The sequence below is a fragment of the Rhinopithecus bieti genome, unplaced genomic scaffold, assembly GCF_001698545.2.
Source record: "Rhinopithecus bieti isolate Rb0 unplaced genomic scaffold, ASM169854v2 scaffold_42565, whole genome shotgun sequence".
In the NCBI taxonomy this organism is placed as follows: Eukaryota; Metazoa; Chordata; class Mammalia; order Primates; family Cercopithecidae; genus Rhinopithecus; species Rhinopithecus bieti.
In genome coordinates this window covers 817,652-837,651 of record NW_016818029.1, presented here as the reverse complement: position 1 = coordinate 837,651, position 20,000 = coordinate 817,652, and the positions used below count along the sequence as shown (strand labels likewise).

At 37.5% G+C, this 20,000-nt stretch overlaps 2 protein-coding genes across 2 annotated transcripts in view; one reads left to right on the top strand and one right to left on the bottom strand.

Moving 5' to 3' along the window:
- CP (ceruloplasmin) overlaps positions 1-20,000 on the bottom strand; it is a 57,208-nt gene that overhangs the window by 11,985 nt on the left and 25,223 nt on the right. The window contains 6 exon segments of the mRNA XM_017856546.1: positions 416-623; positions 2,048-2,260; positions 3,576-3,726; positions 15,703-15,914; positions 17,049-17,201; positions 19,505-19,644. Of these exon segments, the coding sequence (XP_017712035.1) occupies positions 416-623; positions 2,048-2,260; positions 3,576-3,726; positions 15,703-15,914; positions 17,049-17,201; positions 19,505-19,644 (1,077 nt within the window).
- Positions 9,624-11,578, top strand: LOC108518290 (mitochondrial fission regulator 1). Its single transcript, XM_017856548.1, has one exon. It carries the CDS (start codon positions 9,798-9,800, stop codon positions 10,740-10,742), a length of 945 nt encoding a protein of 314 aa, XP_017712037.1. The 5' UTR covers positions 9,624-9,797; the 3' UTR covers positions 10,743-11,578.

Here is a 20,000-nt window from a genome sequence, read left to right as displayed (position 1 = left end):
AGTTTTAAGAATGTGAAATGACTGTTAGACTAACAATGAAAACTCTGAAGGAAAAATAAGCAACAAACTGTTGCTAAGGGGAATAATATTTCTGCTCTGAATTTGGGAATTAACTTTTGTTAAGTTTGAAAAGAAATGATACGTGAGGGCACATGAATGTGAGAAGACACTGCAGCAGAAAAGAAAGCAAGACTCCAAAGGATCAAAGGAGGTAAATGGAAATTTTCCCTTGAGGAAATTGAGAGAAACAGAAATGAATGAGGACAAGTTCCTAGGAAGTGTTTTGTTGTTGTTTTTGTTGTTATTGTATAATGCAACTTTTTTTTTTTCTCTAAAATTTGGTGTAATTCTTACTTCTCTGAAAAGGAAACCTAAAATTACAGCTGAAATTGGGAATCAGAGTCTGGAGAATTACTTCTGCTCTTGTAAATGATGCAGCTCCTTCTCCCACTGCCTTTGTGGGGAATAATCCCATTCCACCTCCACTGCTGCGATATAGTATGTCCTCTCTCCCAGGTAGAAGGTGGAATCCTCAGACTGCCGCCTGCATTGGTTCACAGTATATTTTTGCTTCATGCCGCCTGTGTAATGATCAGTTGTAAGGCATTCAACATTAAAAGTCCCTGGAGTGGTAAATAAGAAAACATGTCACTTCTTTGCTAGTGCCCCCTGGGGCTCTCCACCTTCCTCAGAATTAATGCTGAAGTCCTTATTGTGGTCTCAGTTAGGTGATCTAGCTTTCCACACCTCTGATTACATCCCCTCCTGCTCACCCTGCTCCATACACCAACGCCTTTTGCTGTTCTTAGAACAGGTCAAGTGTGTGCCTGCCTTGGGACCTTTGCACTTGCTGTTTCCTCTGCTGTCTCCCCAAAATATCCTCATGGTTCATGTCCTCATTTTATTCTGGTCTCTCCTTAAGTAGCACCTCCTGAGAGAATCTTGACCCTTTCCCCTCTCAGTCACCACCCCCTTCCCCTGCGTTATTTTTCTTTATGTACTTATAATCACTTGACATACATGCATTAATATACTTGCTTGTCTGTCTCCCTGCTTTAGAATTGCAGCAACATAAGACATCTTTTTTTTTTTGAGACGGAGTCTCGCTCTGTCGCCCGGGCTGGAGTGCAGTGGCCGGATCTCAGCTCACTGCAAGCTCCGCCTCCCTAGGTTCACGCCATTCTCCTGCCTCAGCCTCCCGAGTAGCTGGGACTACAGGCGCCCGCCATCTCGCCCGGCTAGTTTTTTTTTTTTTTTTTTTTTTTTGTATTTTTTTAGTAGAGACGGGGTTTCACCGTGTTAGCCAGGATGGTCTCGATCTCCTGACCTCGTGATCCGCCCGTCTCGGCCTCCCAAAGTGCTGGGATTACAGGCTTGAGCCACCGCGCCCGGCCAAGACATCTTATCTCTTTTGTTCATCGCTGTATTTACATTTGTTGAAGGAAGGAAAGGGTGACACTGGATTGGTCTTAAGTTTCAGTGGCATATCGTAAACCAAATAAAGCCTGAAACAAGCTAGCATATTTTCACATTTTGATTAAAATTCTTTCTCTTCTGTTTTAGTTTGTTTTACTCATTCAGAACCAGGTCTATAGATGTCTCTGAATCTGCATGGCTACAAGGCTAAAATAGAATATTCACTTGCAACCAACAAGCCTCTACTTACAGCCTACATCTAGGCTACAGAGACATGAAAAGTTTAGGTGCAGAATATTTATGGGAGTCATTCCCCTTCTAGTCTGATTTTCCAGCTGTCTTTAAAAGGACCGTAATCTAAAAAGGGATCATCTTGAGGAGCCTATGGAAACGGAGAAAAACCACACCCTGTTCTTTTCTTACTCCGCATTCTCCTCAGTAACTACGAAACAGACCCATCTGGTACATACTTCAGCTGATAGTAGCCTGGACTTGCTCTTTCAGAGATAGGAAGGGTAGTTGGGAGGCTTGGGGAAGGAATAAGTTTATCGCCCAACACATTCTGCTACAGAATTTTAAACCAAAACTACACAAATTCATCCACTAGAGACTTGGCTTTAAATAAATATACCTTCCGTGTCAGGCCACATGAGGAGTGTAAGACTTGTTTGAGGGAAGAGGTTTACTGTGTCTCTCCGTTCTCCTCTCCACAGATATGTGTTTCCTGAAAAGTATATTCCATGTACATCGGCCTCATTTCCAACGCTGAATAAGTACCACACGACCGAATCTCCTTTGCACATATTGAGACCAGGCTGATTCCCATACATGAATCCATTCATGGCTATGAAAGTTGGGAAGTAACATTTTGGAAGTGGTTTAGATTCTACTACATGACAACCTCACAGACTTTCCAGGACCAACTTTGTTTTTTTAATTTTTAATTTTTGAAAGACCTATTCAGGCCTGCCCACGCTTTATGTGTCAGGAGTGTCCTTGCAACTCCTTGCCATTCCTGGCACTTCCAGAGCAGACGCTGGCTGCAAGGACCAGAGCTGAATGCATAGTTCTTGAAGTTCTATGCTAGTGTCCCTAGCAACCTGGGAATCCCACTGCTCTTCCTGGCTAAAACAATGATTCTGTCATTTCCAGTTCTTTAAGTGATTATATTTGTGAGCACCCAAATCTGCGAATTATAACAGCTTTTTCTGTGCACCATATACTGGTGCACAATGTTCTAGATGAAAAAGTCTGTAATTCATCTTGAATAACAGGGAAGGTCATATGTGGGAGGTTTTTTTCTTTATCTTGCATATTTAATTATTTTGATGAATAATATTCTCAGTGCTTCCAAATATACAAAATGCAGAATCAAAAGAAATATTTTAAAGATTGTGGGTAGCATGACTAGTACCTAGCTTGAAAATATCAGTTTGTAACACAACTTTACATGTTTTTCTTCTAGCTACAGTAATTTTTACTGATGTCCATTAGTGGTGTAGGCCTTTTGAATAATGAACTCACTGTCTCTGAGCTCTAACCACTTTATAGAATTACACTAGGTATTAAAAAAATCTAATATTAGACTTAAATAAAATCTCTGGGGTATTCCAGGGCACTGGTCATTTTTTGAAAGCTCCCAGGTGATTCTAATGTGCAGTCAAGAGTTAGAATCATTGAGGGCTGAGATCATCTCTTTCTGCATATTGAATAATCAAATGAGCCTGTCATTATTGAGCCACACATGAGAAAAGCATCTGATCCAGTAGTTTTCAAACTGTAGCGTTCATCAGAATCACCTGCAGAGTTTGTTGAAAATAGATTGCCGGGATCCATCTCCAAAGTTTCGGTCTTTGTAGTTCAGGGTAGGGGTCCAAGAATTTGCATTTCTAATAAGTCCCTCAGTGATGCTGAGGCTACTGATATAGGGACCACACTTTAAGGACCATTCATGTAATTGACATATCTTGAATTAAGTGAAATAATGACTAATTGACTGACACATCAAATAACCAATGATATTACCTTCAGGACACTATTGTCATCATTTATTGAAAAATAATTAATGAGCAAAGCTCTTCACATTTTGGTTTAGTTAAAAGCATTACATATGCAGTACTAAAATAACTTGGTAGATTGGTGGATGATGCAGTACTTACAGTGCATTTTATTAGATTCCTGAAAGTCTTCATCTTCCTTATCCACCTGATCAGGTGCAGTTGTAAACATTCTAATATTATCTTCCAGGAGTAAACTCTCATTCTCATCAAATACTGTGGGAAACAAATAGAACTCCTTGTCTACATCTTTCTGTAAATCAAAACAAAATGAGATGAAGACAGAATGAGTAAAACAGAAGACTTCCATGTGCACAATACTATTTGTGCACAAACACGCCTAAGGGAAGGAATGAGAACAGAAGTTTCTGTTGCTCTTTGTAAACTAGGGTTCATGAAATATTTCAGTTCACCACCAGAGCTTTCTTTGGTATCTGTTTAGTGGATTCGTGGTTCAATATAGTAATCTGAGCCTCTCTCTGCATCTAAAGGTTCTAACTCTGCCTTCCTGCTCACATTGCACATACCAATTGAAGCCACCAGAGGAAAAAAAATTGTTAAAATACGAGAGAATATGGGTCTGTGCTGGAAATCAGGGAAGATGCCATCCACATTCATGAAAACCGGAAGAATTTCTGTAAGGCAGAGCAGGATGGAAGCAGATTTGAGGAAGAAGAAATAACCTCCCAATGAATTCCAACAGACATTCAAACAATCTCCAGCCAGCTGTTCAAACATTATCACCTCCTCCCACTTCTCCCAGTGGGGAAAAAAAAAAAAAAAAGGAAGCAGAAATGCTGTCTGGTCTTTGAAATGATTCAGTAGTTCAGAAGAAGGCAGTCAAAGGAATCAAAGCAAATGAGCCCCTGAGAATAATTGACTCTCAAAGGAGAGAATAGAGATTATTGCCTGTCTTTCCCTTGAGATCAGTCCTTCAGATACATGATAAGGTGATTATCAAATTGAAAAAATCGAACTAAAGCAAAGACCTGAAGGTTAGATCCTGCAGAGAACTGAATCAATGATGAAGGTGATCTAAAGAAAGTTCCCATTACCTGGGTGCGGTGGCTCACGCCTGTAATCCCAGCACTTTTTGGGAGGCCGAGGCAGGCGGATCACGCGGTGAGGAGATTGAGACCATCCTGGCTAACACGGTGAAGCCCTGTCTCCACTAAAAATACAAAAAAAAAAAAAAAAGCCGGGCGTGGTGGCGGGCCCCTGTAGTCCTGACTGCTTGGGAGGCTGAGGCAGGAGAATGGAGTGAACCCGGGAGGCGGAGCTTGCAGCGAGCCGAGATCGCGCCACTGCACTCCAGCCTGGGTGATAGAGCGAGACTCCATCTCAAAAAAAAAAAAAAAAAAAAAAAAAAAAAGAAAGCTCCCATAAATCGGATGAGAGCATTTGAAGATGAAAAATATACACATTGTAATAATTTTAGAAAGAAGTTATAAAAGGAGGAGGCACAATCGTAAGAAATACTAATGGAAGTGTTTGCCACCACAAAGGGAAAAGACTAGAGGATTCAGATTCAAAAGATTCCTGAAAACAAGACAAAATTAATAATAGAGATCTATACCTAAAAATGTCCTGGTAAATTTTCCATTTTAAAAATGTTATCATGAAAGGAAAAAATCAGGTTGACATTGAAATTACCAAGTACAATAAATGCCAGAAGAAGGTGAAGTAGCATTTATCTTTTTGAGAAAAAAATATTATGATACAAAAATGTAACACCAGGTAAAGTACAACAAAAGTCATTTTCAGATGTATAAGGATTCCAGCAGGGACTGGTACAATCACCTATATACTGATCAACAGAGAAAACTTTAGTGAAATGTTTTCAGGCATGTTTTCTGATCATAATGCAATAAAATTAAAAATTACTAGTCAAGGACAAAAGTAAAAAAAGAATGTCATTTTGATCCAAATAACTCTTAGATCAAAGAGAAAATGAAATGTTGAGATAACAAATCTCAAGTAATTCAGATAAAGTAATGTCTGTGAGAACGCTGTAAAGAAAATGTATGGAATGTAAACATATAAACTAAGAATCTGAAAAGCTTTTATCTTAAAACCAAATAAAATAAATGTAAATATCTGAAAATTTTTTTAAATTAGTTACAGAGAAAATTAATAAAGACAAAAGCATAAATTAACAAATTTAACACAGGTAAAATGATTAAACCCAAAAATATATTTTGTGAAAAGACCAGAGAAATATATAAATCTCTGGCAAATCTAATAAAAAAAGTGGAGAGAACCAAAAAATACCACATTAGAAATGAGAAAGGAATATAATCACATATATAGGGAAGAAACACGTAAACCATTATATGCAATAAGTGTGATCAACTGACTTAGAAAGAAGTGCCTGACTAGACCAGTACTCATGGCTGAAATGAAATAGTGATTAAAAACATAAACAGGCTGTGTGCAGTGGCTCACACTTGTAATCCCAGCACTTTGGGAGGCCAACGCAGGCAGATCACTTGAGGTCAGGAGTTTGCGACCAGTCTGACCAACATGGCAAAACCCCATCTCTACTAATAATACAAAAATTAACTGAGTGTGGGGGTGGGCACCTGTAGTCCCAGCTACTCAGGAGGCTGAAGCACGAGAATAGCTTGAGCCCAGCAGGCAGAAGTTGCAGTGAGCTGAGATCACACCACTGCACTCTAGCCTGGGCGACAGAGCGAGACTCTGTCTAAAAAAAAAGAAAAAAAATAGGATGGGGGGAGCCCCATACATAAACAACAAAACTACTCCTTTTTAAAAGTCAAAATAATTTTACAGGTAGTTTCTTTCAACTCTCTAAGGAGCAGATGGTTCCCAACTATTTAAACTATTCCTAGTTTATTTAATAAAGATAGTATAACCATGGATATTAATTTCATTTATAAGCTTAAATGAGAAATTCTAAATCAAACACGATCAAACTCAACCCACCAATATATTAAAGAAAATTCACCATACTCAAGTATTTTCCCCCAGAGTGCAAGGATAGTTTAACAAAGATAGTTTAACATTAGAAAGTCCTTAATGTAGCTGGTCATATTTATTTGTAGTTGATCACATTAAAGGAGAAAATTATATAATAATTTCAAGAAAATCTAAAAGAAATTTTATAAAATATGACATTCTGGCATTAGCTCTTCCCTTTGCTTTCCTCTCAGATCTTTGCAAGGCTGTCTCTTTGAAATTTAGGCATCACATTAAATATTATCTCCACATTATCTGAACTAGAATTTCTGTTCACTATCTCATTACCATATTTTCTTTTTTTTTTTTTTACAGAACTTGTCACTTTCTGAAGTTATCTATTTCATTTTCTTTTGTTTGCTTAGCTTCATCTCCTCTCCTCCCATCCCCCTCCTTCCTCCCATATACACTAGAATAAAAACCTGTCAGAGCAGGAAACTTACTTGTCTTATTTACCAGTGAATTCTGTGCCTAGCACAGGATGTTTTTTAAGCAGCTCAAGTGATTTGTTTTTTAAATAAGTGATTTGTTTTGAAAACACTCTGTGTAAACTGCAAGTAGAATAAAGCACAACCACTAGCCAATTCATACTTAGTGGTAAAATAAATAGAGATGTTCTCATTAAGATCAGACACAAAACAAGGCTACTGGCTATTACCACTATTGTTTAATATTATTTGTAGTATTCTACCCATCATAATAAGGCAAGAACATAGAAGAAATTTGAAATACTGGCAAAGAGAATTAGCATTATTTGTAGATAATATAGAACCTATATGAATCAGTTGGAAATTACTTGAACTAAGAAATGAATATTTAGATGTCCAGCTCCAAAATAAATGTTAAGCAACTAACAGCTATTTCTATAATGACAATATGCAATTAGAAAATGCCATGTAACGCATAATATTAAAAAAATAGGAATTCAGTAAGAAACATGCAGGACAAATATGAAAAAGACTGTAAGAATTTACTGAATAATTAAAAAGACAACTTGAATTAAAGGGCTCCTGAGTGAAAGACTAACTATAGCTAAGAGATGAATTATAGCAAGAGATGAATTCTCTCCAACTAAAGCTATTCATTTAATGTAATAATAATAAAAACTACCAATGGCAGTTTTTTAGTTTAACAAAATTTTATTAAAATTGATCTAGAAGAATGTGTACGTGAGGGCATCTAAGAATAAAAGGGAAAATAATTCTTTTCAGTAATGGATGAACATGTTCTATCATGTATTTAAAACTTTACAAGCTATAATAATAAAAACAATGTGGTATAGGTAGGGTACAGATAGGTCACATGGTAAACTAGGAAACCTAGAAAAATCATCCAGATATATGCAAGATTTACAATGTGATAAAGGTGACACTTCAAATCAGTGAGTAAAGAATAGATTGGTTAATATATAATGCTCAGATAATCTAATAGTTGTTTAGAAAAGGTAAACTTAGAGCCTTAGAGCTCTACTCACCAAACTCAAAATGTGTTACAAGTAGAATTTTAAGATACTGACTAAAATGTAGATGAATATTTACTTACCTATAGAATAGAACATAATTTTCTAAGTATGATACAAAAGGCAAAAAATAAAATAAAAGAATTGATAATTTGGCTATGCAACACTGAAAACAGCTATATCGTCATAGGCAAACAAAAAATAAAAACACTCAACTGTAAGCAATAATGGAATATGAAAAAACACGAAAAAGAAAAAGACCTGCATTATACATAACAAAGGTAATATGTATGTAGTATATACACACATATATATATTATATGACTTAATATGTAGATATTTTATGGATTAATAATTGAAAATGAATATCTGCCATCACCAAGAAATTGACAAAAGCAGTACAAATGGTCAAAAAACTTTATTAAACTATAAATTTAAATGAGAATGAGGTGCAGTAATTCACCTATGCTGTTTGTAAAAATGTAAAACTAAGTATTAGTAAAATGGCAGAGAACAGCCTCTCTCCTACACTTTATGCAGTGATTTTCAAACTTTTCTATTGCAACCACATAAGAAGTACATTTCATGTTGTGATCCTATACACACACACACACACACACACACACACACACACACACCAGAAAAGAAATTTCCTTAACACTTACTTGTACTTACTGTATGTTGTATACTTTGACAACACTTACTTGGTACTTACTGTATGTGGTATACTTTGACATTGTCTCTTCTTTCCCACTTGATGCTTCAAAAAATTCTACTCGCTAGTTACAACCGACTAAATGGGTCATGATCTGCAGTTTGAAAATACTACTTTATGAAGAGCAGTTTGACAAGCACATAAGTTGTGCCTAGCCTGTGACCTAGAAATTTAAGTCCTAAGGTTTGTTCCCATGAAGTAAAATGGACCTATCCTACTCTTTAGTTAAAACAAAAAATAGTATGCCAAACACACAGAGTTCATAACTGTAAAAAATTGCAAACCATCTAAATGTTTGACAATAGGGAACTGACTGAATAAATTATGGTGCATTCATATCATGAAATACTTTGCAGTCATTCACAATAATGACGAAGTTTTTTTAATGATATAGAAGGATAGTCATAATATTTTAAGTGTATAAAGCAAATTGCAAACAATATATTCAATTGTGATCCCTTTTTTGTGTTGAGACTATTTTCTTTTACTTCCATATATTTTCATAATTTTAACAGTGTTTATGAAATACTTTCATATTAAACTGATTTTTTTAAAAAAATAATAGTTATAAAGGTCAGGAACTTGCTTTAGAAATTGATTGACTTCACATTGTGTTTTATGCATTTAGACAAGATAACCGTTCCTTGTCAGCTTAATATATTTTAGCTTACCCAGTGCTTTAACCTATATTCGTTCCATTTGTTTCTTTCAAAAGAAAGAATGCAACCCATCAAGATGCATCAGCAGGGCAGGTTTCATCTCCATTTTACTGATGATTCAGATGGACATGAGAAATATTAAATAACTAATCTGTAGCCACATGACTAGTAACTGAGAAAACCAGGATAAGGACTTCTGATGCCTCTGTAGGCCTTCCTGTGTTGTGATTTCTTCATTTGCAAAATGAAGATAATGAAATATGCAAAAGGTAAATCTCATTTTAAATCTCAACTCATTGAGCATCAGTTCTTTGTCCACAAAATGAGCATAAAATACACAGCCTCGGGAGTGGGTGCTGGCTGCCGCGCGGCGGAGTGTGTTTTATGGACCATGTGCTGCTATGTATGCCTGAAGAAGTACTTGAAATGCAAATCTGGGGAGACTTTGCCATATAAATGCTTGGCTGGATTAAGCGCCTAATTAGGATGGTTTTCATCAAGTTGGAGTAAGCATGCAATCGGTACTTTGGTCTAGGAAGCCATATGGTTCGTCTCGAAGTATCGTAAGGAAAATTGGTACTAATTTGTCTCTGATTCAGTGTCCAAGAGTTCAGTTTCAGATTAACAGCCATGCAACAGAATGGAGTCCCAGCCACCCAGGAGAGGATGCAGTGGCGTCTTTTGCTGATGTTGGATGGGTAGCCAAAGAAGAAGGAGAATGTTCAGCAAGACTAAGGACAGAGGTCAGATCAAGGCCACCCCTTCAGGATGACCTTCTTTTCTTTGAGAAGGCCCCAAGCGGACAGATTTCCTTACCAGACTTGTCTCAAGAAGAGCCTCAGCTGAAGACCCCAGCACTGGCAAACGAGGAAGCACTGCAGAAGATTTGCGCTCTCGAAAATGAACTTGCTGCTCTCAGAGCTCAGATTGCCAAAATTGTGACCCAGCAGGAGCAGCAAAATCTCATTGCAGGTGACTTAGATTCTACCACATCTGGTACCACACTACCACCCCCTCCGCCTCCTCCACCACCCCCGCCTCCCCCTCCACTGGGGCTCCACCAAAGTGTATCTGCCATTGATCTGATTAAAGAGCGAAGAGAGAAAAGAGCCAATGCTGGAAAGACTTTGGTTAAGAACAATCCAAAGAAACCTGAAATGCCAAATATGCTAGAGATCCTTAAAGATATGAACAATGTAAAACTTCGGTCAGTGAAGAGGTCAGAGCAAGACGTGAAGCCCAAGCCAGTGGATGCTACTGACCCTGCTGCCCTCATAGCAGAGGCTCTGAAAAAGAAATTTGCTTATCGGTATCGAAGTGATAGCCAAGATGAAGCTGAAAAAGGAGTTCCAAAGTCTGAATCAGAGGCCACCTCAGAGAGAGTGTTGTTTGGGCCACACATGTTGAAGCCAACAGGAAAAATGAAGGCTTTAATTGAAAATGTATCAGACTCCTAATAGACAATGAGCTGCGAAAGACTCCTGGTTCCCCTGTTGATTTGTGAGGGCTAAGTTTGCTAGTAGAAATCGACACTATTTAGTAAATACCTGACTTAAGTATTCAGTGGTCTCCTTTTCAGGCTAATTGGGGATTAAGCAATAATGAAAGCACTAAGTTTGGTTTTCATTTTGTGAGATGGTCAGCGTTGGTGCTCTCCACAACTTACATGTGTTCTGACATGTTTCTAATATGTGGCCAGGGCTTTCAGATTTCCAGTTTTGAAAACAATTGTATAGATTTCACAACACAAAAAGGACATTTGTGGATGTTACTGCACATTTTAAATTCTTAACACTAATTTATCTGTGTAAATGTTACATATGCATATTTTTGGACATAAACAGTTTATGTAAAATTAGTAATGAATGATGGCAACGAGGGCACTGTTATCTTCGTTTGTTTTCAATGATCATTTAGCATTCAATGATGGAACAGCTGGTATAACATAAGTTGTTGGCATGAAATATTTGAGATTGGAAACTTCTTGCCTTGAACAGAACTTATATCTTAGATTCTCTCTCACATTTTCTTGGAGCTGGGTTTTGAATAGGAACCAGATGATGTTCACTGCTGAAATTCTATAATGCTTCCCACTGAAGGGACGTTGAGAACCAGGAAAGCTGCTTTCACGTCATTGCCATCCAGTACTGACAGGGAAGAAAGATGTAGTTTTCCAGTAGTGATGAATAAAATTATTGAATTAAATTTCTTCTTAAGTAAAAACTCAGAATGTACCATCTTGTTTCCTTTCAGTTGATTAAATGGCATCATAAAGATGACTTTGCTAAGTTAATACTTCTGGAAATGTAAGAGTAGAGTTAAAAAAAATTTTAATATAAGCCAAAATATTAACTTTAATGAAACATAGACTTGGCAAATGAATTTCCTATAAATTGTCATTGGTCAGAACGCTGTTTTGTTTAATTATATTACACAATATAAACCATAGGTGTTATTAGAAGTGAAGAACTGCCTTTTTCATCGGGGGCTTTTAAGGACTTGCTGTAAATGATTATTTTAAAAATGCTTTATAAATCTTCANAAAAAAAAAAAATTTTTTTTTAAAAAAAAAAAAAAAAAAAAAAAAAAAAAAAAAAAAAAAAAATACACAGCCTCTTGTGTTGTTGCAAAGGTTAAATAAGGTAATATGTGTGACAATACCTGGAGAGAGTTTAATAAATATTAGTCTTGTTTTATTCCTTCCAAAATAAGCAGGAGATCAAGAATAGGAATCTAAAAGTAGAAAACCTTTTATTCTTTTCAGTTACATATTAAAAAAAATTTTTTTTTTTTTCGAAACAGAGTCTAGCTTTGTCCCCCAGGCTAGAGAGCACTGACGCAATCTCTGCTCACAGCAACCTCCGCCTCCCAGGTTCAAGCAATTCTCGTGCCTCAGCCTCCTGAGTAGCTGGGATTACAGACATGTGCCAGCACGCCAGGCTAATTTTTGTAATTGTAGTAGAGACAGGGTTTCACCATGTTGACCAGTCTGGTCTCAAACTCTTGACCTCAAGTGATCCACTGGCCTCAGCCTCCTAAAGTGTTGGGATTACAGGTGTGAACCACCGCACCTGGCCACATATTTAAAATTTTAAGTGATCGTATTACCATTTACAAAGGCCAAATAAAAATAAAACATCTCGGCGTAATCTTAAAAAAATATCCAAGATCCATATAAGAGGAACTATAAAATACTCTTGAAAAACACAAAAGTAGACTTGAACAAATGGAAAGACATACATTCTTATGTAGGATGACTCAACTTCATAATTATGTCTGTTCTCCCTACTTATATTATTTGAAACAATCCCAATAAAACACTCTCAAGCCTTTTTCTGGATCTAGGTAAGTTTTCTAAGGTTCAGTAGAAAGAATAAGTAAGCAAAATTAGTCATTAAAATGAAGGAAAAGAAGAGAAATGAGACATAGCTTTAGCCATTAAATATACTAAAGGGCCCTCTAATTAAAGCAGTATAGTATTGGTGCATGAATAGATAAAGACCAGCAGAACAGCATAGAAAATCTAGAAATAGACTCACTTATGTATAAATATTTTAGTAGATGATAAAGGCAGCATTTCAATCAATGCGGGAAAGTTTAGCTTTTTTGTGGATAACTGGATAGCCATATAGAAAAAGATAAATAGGATCCACTCCTCGACTGTACCATTTATTTTCTATCAGATTTGGGCAAATCCCCAAATTTGACAATATAGTTTGTAATAATGCTGTGGAAACACAGATAATCTCACTTGTAACTTCTGGAAATACAAACTGGCACAACTACAGAGGGGGATTTGGCAATATTTCACAAAACTGTATAACCATTTACCTTTTGTTCCAACAATACAATTTTTAGGAATTTATCACTAAGGTATGCTGGCAAAGATACAAAGAGACGTGAACAAGGCTAACAAAGCTGTACATTATTTTGTATTTGTGAAGGCAAAGACTAGAAGCAACCCAAACACTCATCAAATAAGGGACTGATCGTATAAACTGTAGCATGTCCACACATCAGAGTAATATATACTATGCAAAGAAATGAGGAATGAGCAATGTTTCCATACAATACTATGAAGAGATGTTCAGATTCTATTGTGAAGTGAAAAAAGCAAAGATATGAATACACACACATTTGTTTATTTAAAAATGGAAGGATAGGCTGAGGCGTGCAGAAAATACAAAAAAAAATTAGCCGGGTGTGGTGGCGGGCGCCTGTAGTCCCAGCTAGTCTGGAGGCTGAGGCAGGTGAATAGTGTGAACCTGGGAGGCGGAGCTTGCAGTGAGCTGAGATCCTGCCAATGCACTCCAGCCTGGGTGACAGAGCGAGACTCCGTCTCAAAAAATTAAATAAATAAACCATAAAACAATAATAATAATAATAAGTTAACTATAGTGAGTTATGAATATTTTACATAAAATAATATTACAGTTTTAAAAGCAATTGCTGAAACAGAGAAGTATAATAAATTAACCTGTATATCCAGTGATGGCAAAACTATGTAGAGAAGAACTATTCCAAGTGACTTTAAATATGTAATTTGGCTAAAAATCTCTAGTGGGATCTACCCTAAGGACAAAAGATTGGCAAACAAATCTTAAACTGTTTTAGTAATCATATTGTTGATTGTAGTGTTGTAATTGTGATTCTGAGACTGTTGTGTGTATATTGTAAGATGAATCAAGTGAATATGTGGGTGTCATTAAAAAAATAAGATTTTTCAGTGCAGTTTAAGGCAGATACAAATATAAGATTGATGCAGTCAATAACAAACCAAAAAGTCTGTAGACTCAAATTTGAATAGAAAGTATTAGTATGAAATCATGATGAATTTATCTGAAAAGTCTTTTCCCATGTTCTTCCACTGAAAAGGCCCCGAAACAATTGTTTGCCCAATAGCAACAAGCAACTCTAGTGCCCACATTGTGGTTCCAAAAATGATTCCTCACCAAAAAAACAAACAAAAAACAGGGCTTTTGGAAACAAATGGTTAGTTCCAGTTCTGGCTCAGAAAATGTGCAAAATTAGCCTGGTGTCTCGTTATACTAGAAAGCAAAGAATCTTCAGACTACTATGATGTAAAAATAAAGGAATCAACCTGAACAAGTCCTTCGGTGTCAAAAAGGATACTTTGAACATCAGTAGGAATAATGGCAGTGAATCATAACACACCAAATATGCTTAAATCCATGAGTGCACAATGCTACTTAAAAGTAAAAAAAATTATTGAGAGGCTTTTGAAGAATGCTAGAGGAGAGTGATTAATTTGAAAACTTGTAAATACAAGGAATGAATCAAGTATTTGTCATACCCTTTCTGTATACTGTGTACCTCAGGGTAACCAAATAATTCATTAAGAAGTTTCTGTTTATAGAGAAGTATGCCAGCTAATAAAGAAAGGAAGATGGAATTAGAATATTACCATTATGCAACCCTGATTAGTTTATGAATCTAGGAAACCATCATCAGTAGCTGATAACATCCCCAGTTAAGGGCCAACTATAAATTATGTACTCCCTGATAGAAGTGCCCAGTACCACATTTGAAGCAGTCTTGAAAGAAAAAAAAAAAATCTGAATTAGATCAAACTTTTAGATCTAACTACTAGTTATAGGAAATAGAAGCAGAGGGAAAGAAACATGTTTTAGCGACCGCCAACATTTTTGGCACCAGGGACCGGTTTCACGGAAGACAATTTTTCTACAAAACATTGGGAAAGGGCAGTGGTTTCTGGGTGAAACTATTCTACCTCAGATCATCAGGCATAGATTCTGATAAGGAACGTGCAACCTAGATCCCTCACATGCACAGTTCACAGTAGGGTTTGCGCTCATATGAGAATCTAGTGCTGCCACTGATGTGACAGGAGGCAGAGCTCAGGCGATAATGCTTGCTTACCTGCTGCTCACTTCCTGCTGTGCAGCCCAGTTCCTAACAGACACCTAATAGGCTCGCCTCCTGCTGTGTGGCCCATGGGTGTGTGTGCGGGGGGTGTTGGGGACCCCTGTGTTAAATGATACCATACGATAAAATAAATAAAATCAAGACATGGGAAACTTCTACCAGATGGATGACTCTTGCAACAGAAAAACTGCAAGTAAACAATCTTAGGAAACATATAAATTGATTGTAATATGTGTAATTGTTTGGATACTGATCCAAACAACAGACCTAATAAGTCAATTGGAGAAATGTGAACATTGATTGGCTATTTGATAACTTTAAAGAGTTATGATGTGTGTGGTTATTATTTTAAGGTGTGATCGTTGTGGGCATTTTTAAAGAAGTCCTTATCTTTTAAAGGTATATACTAAAGTATTTTTGGAGATAATGATGAAGTTAGATATTTCTATTTCTGTCAAAGGATCATTTTCAAAGAGATTGAACAATTTTTTTTCCCCCAATTGCACTTACCTGTCTCCCATTTGCATGTAAACTTCCTTTCCTGCATATTTTCATTGGCCCAATAAGCCCAGTGAATATATCTTTAGTGGGATCCACAGCAGAATAATACATCTTAGCTAGACATACAGGATCTGCATAAGTGGGTCCTACTTCTTCGGGGACAGTCCATTCATAGGTGAATGTTTCTGTGGGTGCCACATGGGAGGCTGAAGGAGGCACACCTGTGAGAAAGGTCACAGTAGAGAGGTGAAGTGTGCTTTCTAATATGGTCATTTGAGCCACAAAGTAGACTAAGTTTAGTCTAGAATAACCCACTTTTGAGCTCTTTGTTATAAATTAGAATGGAATCCCACTTATGCTCTGGTGTCAGATAACAGACTGATGTGATTGCATCCAGACAGACTCTTCTAAACCTTCTCCTGGGATTGGTGTCCCTCTTTGTGCTCACACATCTTCCGGGAATGTCCCTAGCACCTTTCATGTTATTTTGTGTGTATTTCTCTCGAACAGAGCTTAACTTTCTTGAAGGCAAGTGCTGTCTCTATTTCTATCAGCTAGAACAATGCCTGGCAATACAGTGTAATCAATGCATTGTCTATTGAATAAAATGGAACTGAAAATAATCGTAGAACTGAAAGGAACTTTGCAGGTGATCCTATTTAAATCTCTCAAATTTACACTCGAGAGAACTGAAGCCAGAAAGATTGAATAACCTGCTCACAGTCATACTGCAAGTGGTAGCAAAGTCTCCAGTCTTCACTGGTCCTTCTTGATATGTAAAAATAGTGAAAAAATCCACATGATGAAATATTTTATATCATTAAAATTATGTTTCTAAAACCCTTGTAATGCTAAAAGAACAAACTCTGATTATGAAATTAAAATAACATTTATTTGCTATGATCTCAACCATATTTAAAATATATATTATATGTATACAGATGAAAGTGGAAGAATTATATAAAAATATGAGTGTTTATAGAACTATAGATAATTAATATTTTGGGCTACACCTTTCTAAATTCTTCAAATATTCTAAACTTAACGTGGTACAGTCTTATAAGAACTTTTTTAAAAATTAAAAATCACCCAGAGTACTCCAGAAATGTATAATTGATACAACCCAACTAAATTACTCTCAGGATTGTCAATAATCATCCAATTAAGGCAGGACAAAATTCCATAAGCCAATTGGAGGTCGGAGAAGGGGTTTATTTGTTTCCTGGCATGATGCCTAGAAATGATATATGAGCAGTTTCCTTGGGAGTTCCTGCCTTCAGTTTTTGCAGGACACTGTAAGTGACCAGTACAGTGGGTTATTAAACATTGTTGATTTGTTACAGTGCTGTACTCACTTCCGCTCTGGGGGTTGTAATGTGGGGAATAGTATGTGCCCTCGTTGTTCTTATTGAATCTCACCCCAATCGGCTCAATACTGAGGGGGTATGCTCCTTTGTTATGGAATGTTACTCTGATGGTGTCTCCCACCTCTGCCCAAATGACAGGACCTGGGAACAAAGAGAGAATTATTATCCTTCCTTGGTATATAACATGCAGAATGTAGAAGACAGTTATCTTCTTTGACTGTGTTCTCTGGCAAGAACTACTAGGAGCAACATGCTTATTTGTGGTGAATGGAAAGCTTGGTTTTTGAAAAATCCATAATCAATCTGCTATGTCGAGGTTAGAAGGAGAGAAGGGCTTTTTAATTCAACTTCAGATTAATGAAATTGATTATCATTTTTGTACAAGCCAGTTAGTAAGTTTACACATCTACAAAAACTATTCAGAATGTTGACACTCCTCAGCCTAATCTTCTGTTGGCTGGAGGTGTGTCATTTGTACCAAGAGTTAGGTGCTATAAACTTTGACCACCCAAAGCAGGTAAGTTGAATTGTTTTGGATGTGAAGGATAACACTGTTTTGGATTTTCCATGACCAAAATTAATGATTACCAATTATAGAATAAAAATACATATTTTACATAAATATTTTATGCAATATATAAAATGATATTTATTGAGAGCTTCCTATCTGTTTTTCTGAGTGTTTATGTCTATTAACTCATTTAATCCCTATACCAACTTTAGTAACTATTGTTCCCATTTTACAGAAGGGAGCAGGGACAGACAGTGAGTAATTTTCTTTTTTTCTTTTTTCTTTATTTTGAGAGGGAGTATCATTCTGTTGCCTAGGCTGGAGTGCAGTGCCATGATCTCCGCTAACTGCAACCTCTGCCTCCCAAGTTCAAGCGATTCTTCTGTCTCAGCCTCCTGAGTAGCTGGGATTACAGGTGCTCGCCACCATGCCCTTCTAATTTTTGTACTTTTTTTTTTTTTTTTTCCCGGTAGAGATGGGGTTTCGCCGTGTTGGCCAGGCTGGTCTCGAACTCCTGACCTAAGTGATCTGCCCGCCTCGGCCTCCCAAAATGCTGGGAATATAGGCGTGAGCCACCGCGCGCGGCCAAGTTCAGTAACTTTCAAAGGTCACGCAGCTAATGTATGCATTGTGTACTCACAAAAAAACAGCTTTTTATAAGAGCCTCCAATTCTTGTAATACCTTGTTCAAAAAGTATTATACCTCTGAGTCACTGCTAGAAAAATAAAAGTGAAGAGCCAGGACAACCTGAATCCATACTCTGCTCACCCACTAGGCTTTTCTGCCTGAGTGCCTTGGTGAGAAGAGGTCTCTGGACTCTGTCTAGGGGCAGCCTGCAGAGGGCTCTAGGACAGATCCTGCTTGTCTCATTAGTAGCCTGGGTTTTATTTATTTATTTATTTATTTATTTATTTATTTATTTATTGAGATGGGATCTCGCTCTGTCACTCAGGCTGGAGTGCGGTGGCAGGATCTCGGCTCACTGCAAGCTCCACCTCCCGGGTTCATGCCATTCTCCTGCCTCACTCAGCCTCCCCAGTAGCTGGGACTACAGACGCCCGCCACCACGCCCGGCTCATTTTTTGCATTTTTAGTAGAGATGGGGTTTCACCGTGTTAGCCAGGGTGGTCTCGATCTCCTGACCTTGTGATCTGCCCACCTCGGCCTCCCAAAATGCTGAGATTACAGGCGTGAGCCCCCGCGTCCGGCCCTAGCCTGGATTTTATTTCTAAGGGAACACATCTTTAAGTGCGGAGGCTCACAACTTAGTTATCTATTTAAACCAAGTCACATAAACACACAACACACAATTCCCCTTCCTCTTTGAAGAAAAAAATAACCATTTGAAGTCAGGTCAGCATGGGTTGTGTGTGTGTGTGTGTGTGTGTGTGTGTGTGTGTGTGTGTGTGTGTTTCTTTCTTTCTTTCTTTTTTTTTTTTTAGATGTAGTCTGGTTCTGTCTCCCAGGCTGGAGTGCAGTGGCAGGATCTTGACTCACTGCAACCTCCGCCTCCCGGATTCAAGCGATTCTCATGCCTCAGCATGGAGGCACGAGATACTGGGATTACAGGTACCTGCCACCACGCCCTGCTAATTTTTGTATTTTTAGTAAAGATGGGGTTTCGCCATGTTGTCGAAGCTGGTCTCAAACTCCTGACCCAAGTGATCTGCCCCCCTCAGCCACCCAAAATGCTGGTATTATAGGTGTGAGCTACCAATCCCAGCCGTCAGCAGGGCTTTTGATGATGAGAATTTACTATTGGTAATTTACATTTGGAAAAGTAATTAGCTGCTGCATTTTATTGTTTTATCCTCCACACGCCTACTTTACACATAGAAATCATGCAGTAGGTCCTGCAGTTACTATTCTTTCTGAGGTTGATTTAGCCCATGGGAAGTGTACACCAGCCATAAATATTCTGCACGGACTCACCCAGGATGCCAAGATGCTCTTCTTCAGGGCTTCTCTCCTTTCGATTTGTGAAGGAGGCATCTGTGTACTCACGATAAACCAGTTTTTTATAAGAGCCTCCAATTCTTGTGGTACCTTGTTCAAAAAACACCACTGAGTCACTGCCAGGGGGAAAAAATTGTTTAATGCTGGGGTTGAAGTAGAACAGAAAGCAGGTATTCACTTAAGGTGCTAATTTAAGAGAAATTCTGACCAGTGCTTAGAGATGAATATTATCCATGATTTACAGCAATCCGTACCAGTTACTCAAACAAAGAAGACAGTTCCAGGCCACTCATAGAAGGATGGTCAGTTAAGAAGCAGAGAATCATGGAGGATGTTTATTTTTTCAAGTGAAGAGAAAATTTTCAAAAGGGCCTCTGTCAATTCCTTAACAAAGGATTCTACCATAGAATCTTTTTATCAAATTGTGAAATGTTTAAAACACAGTGGCTACTCTTTTCTTTTTTGCTTTTTT

Coding starts and splice junctions, on each gene's coding strand:
- LOC108518290 (XM_017856548.1), top strand. CDS start 9,798: ATGCAATCGGTACTTTGGTCTAGGAAGCCATATGGTTCGTCTCGAAGT.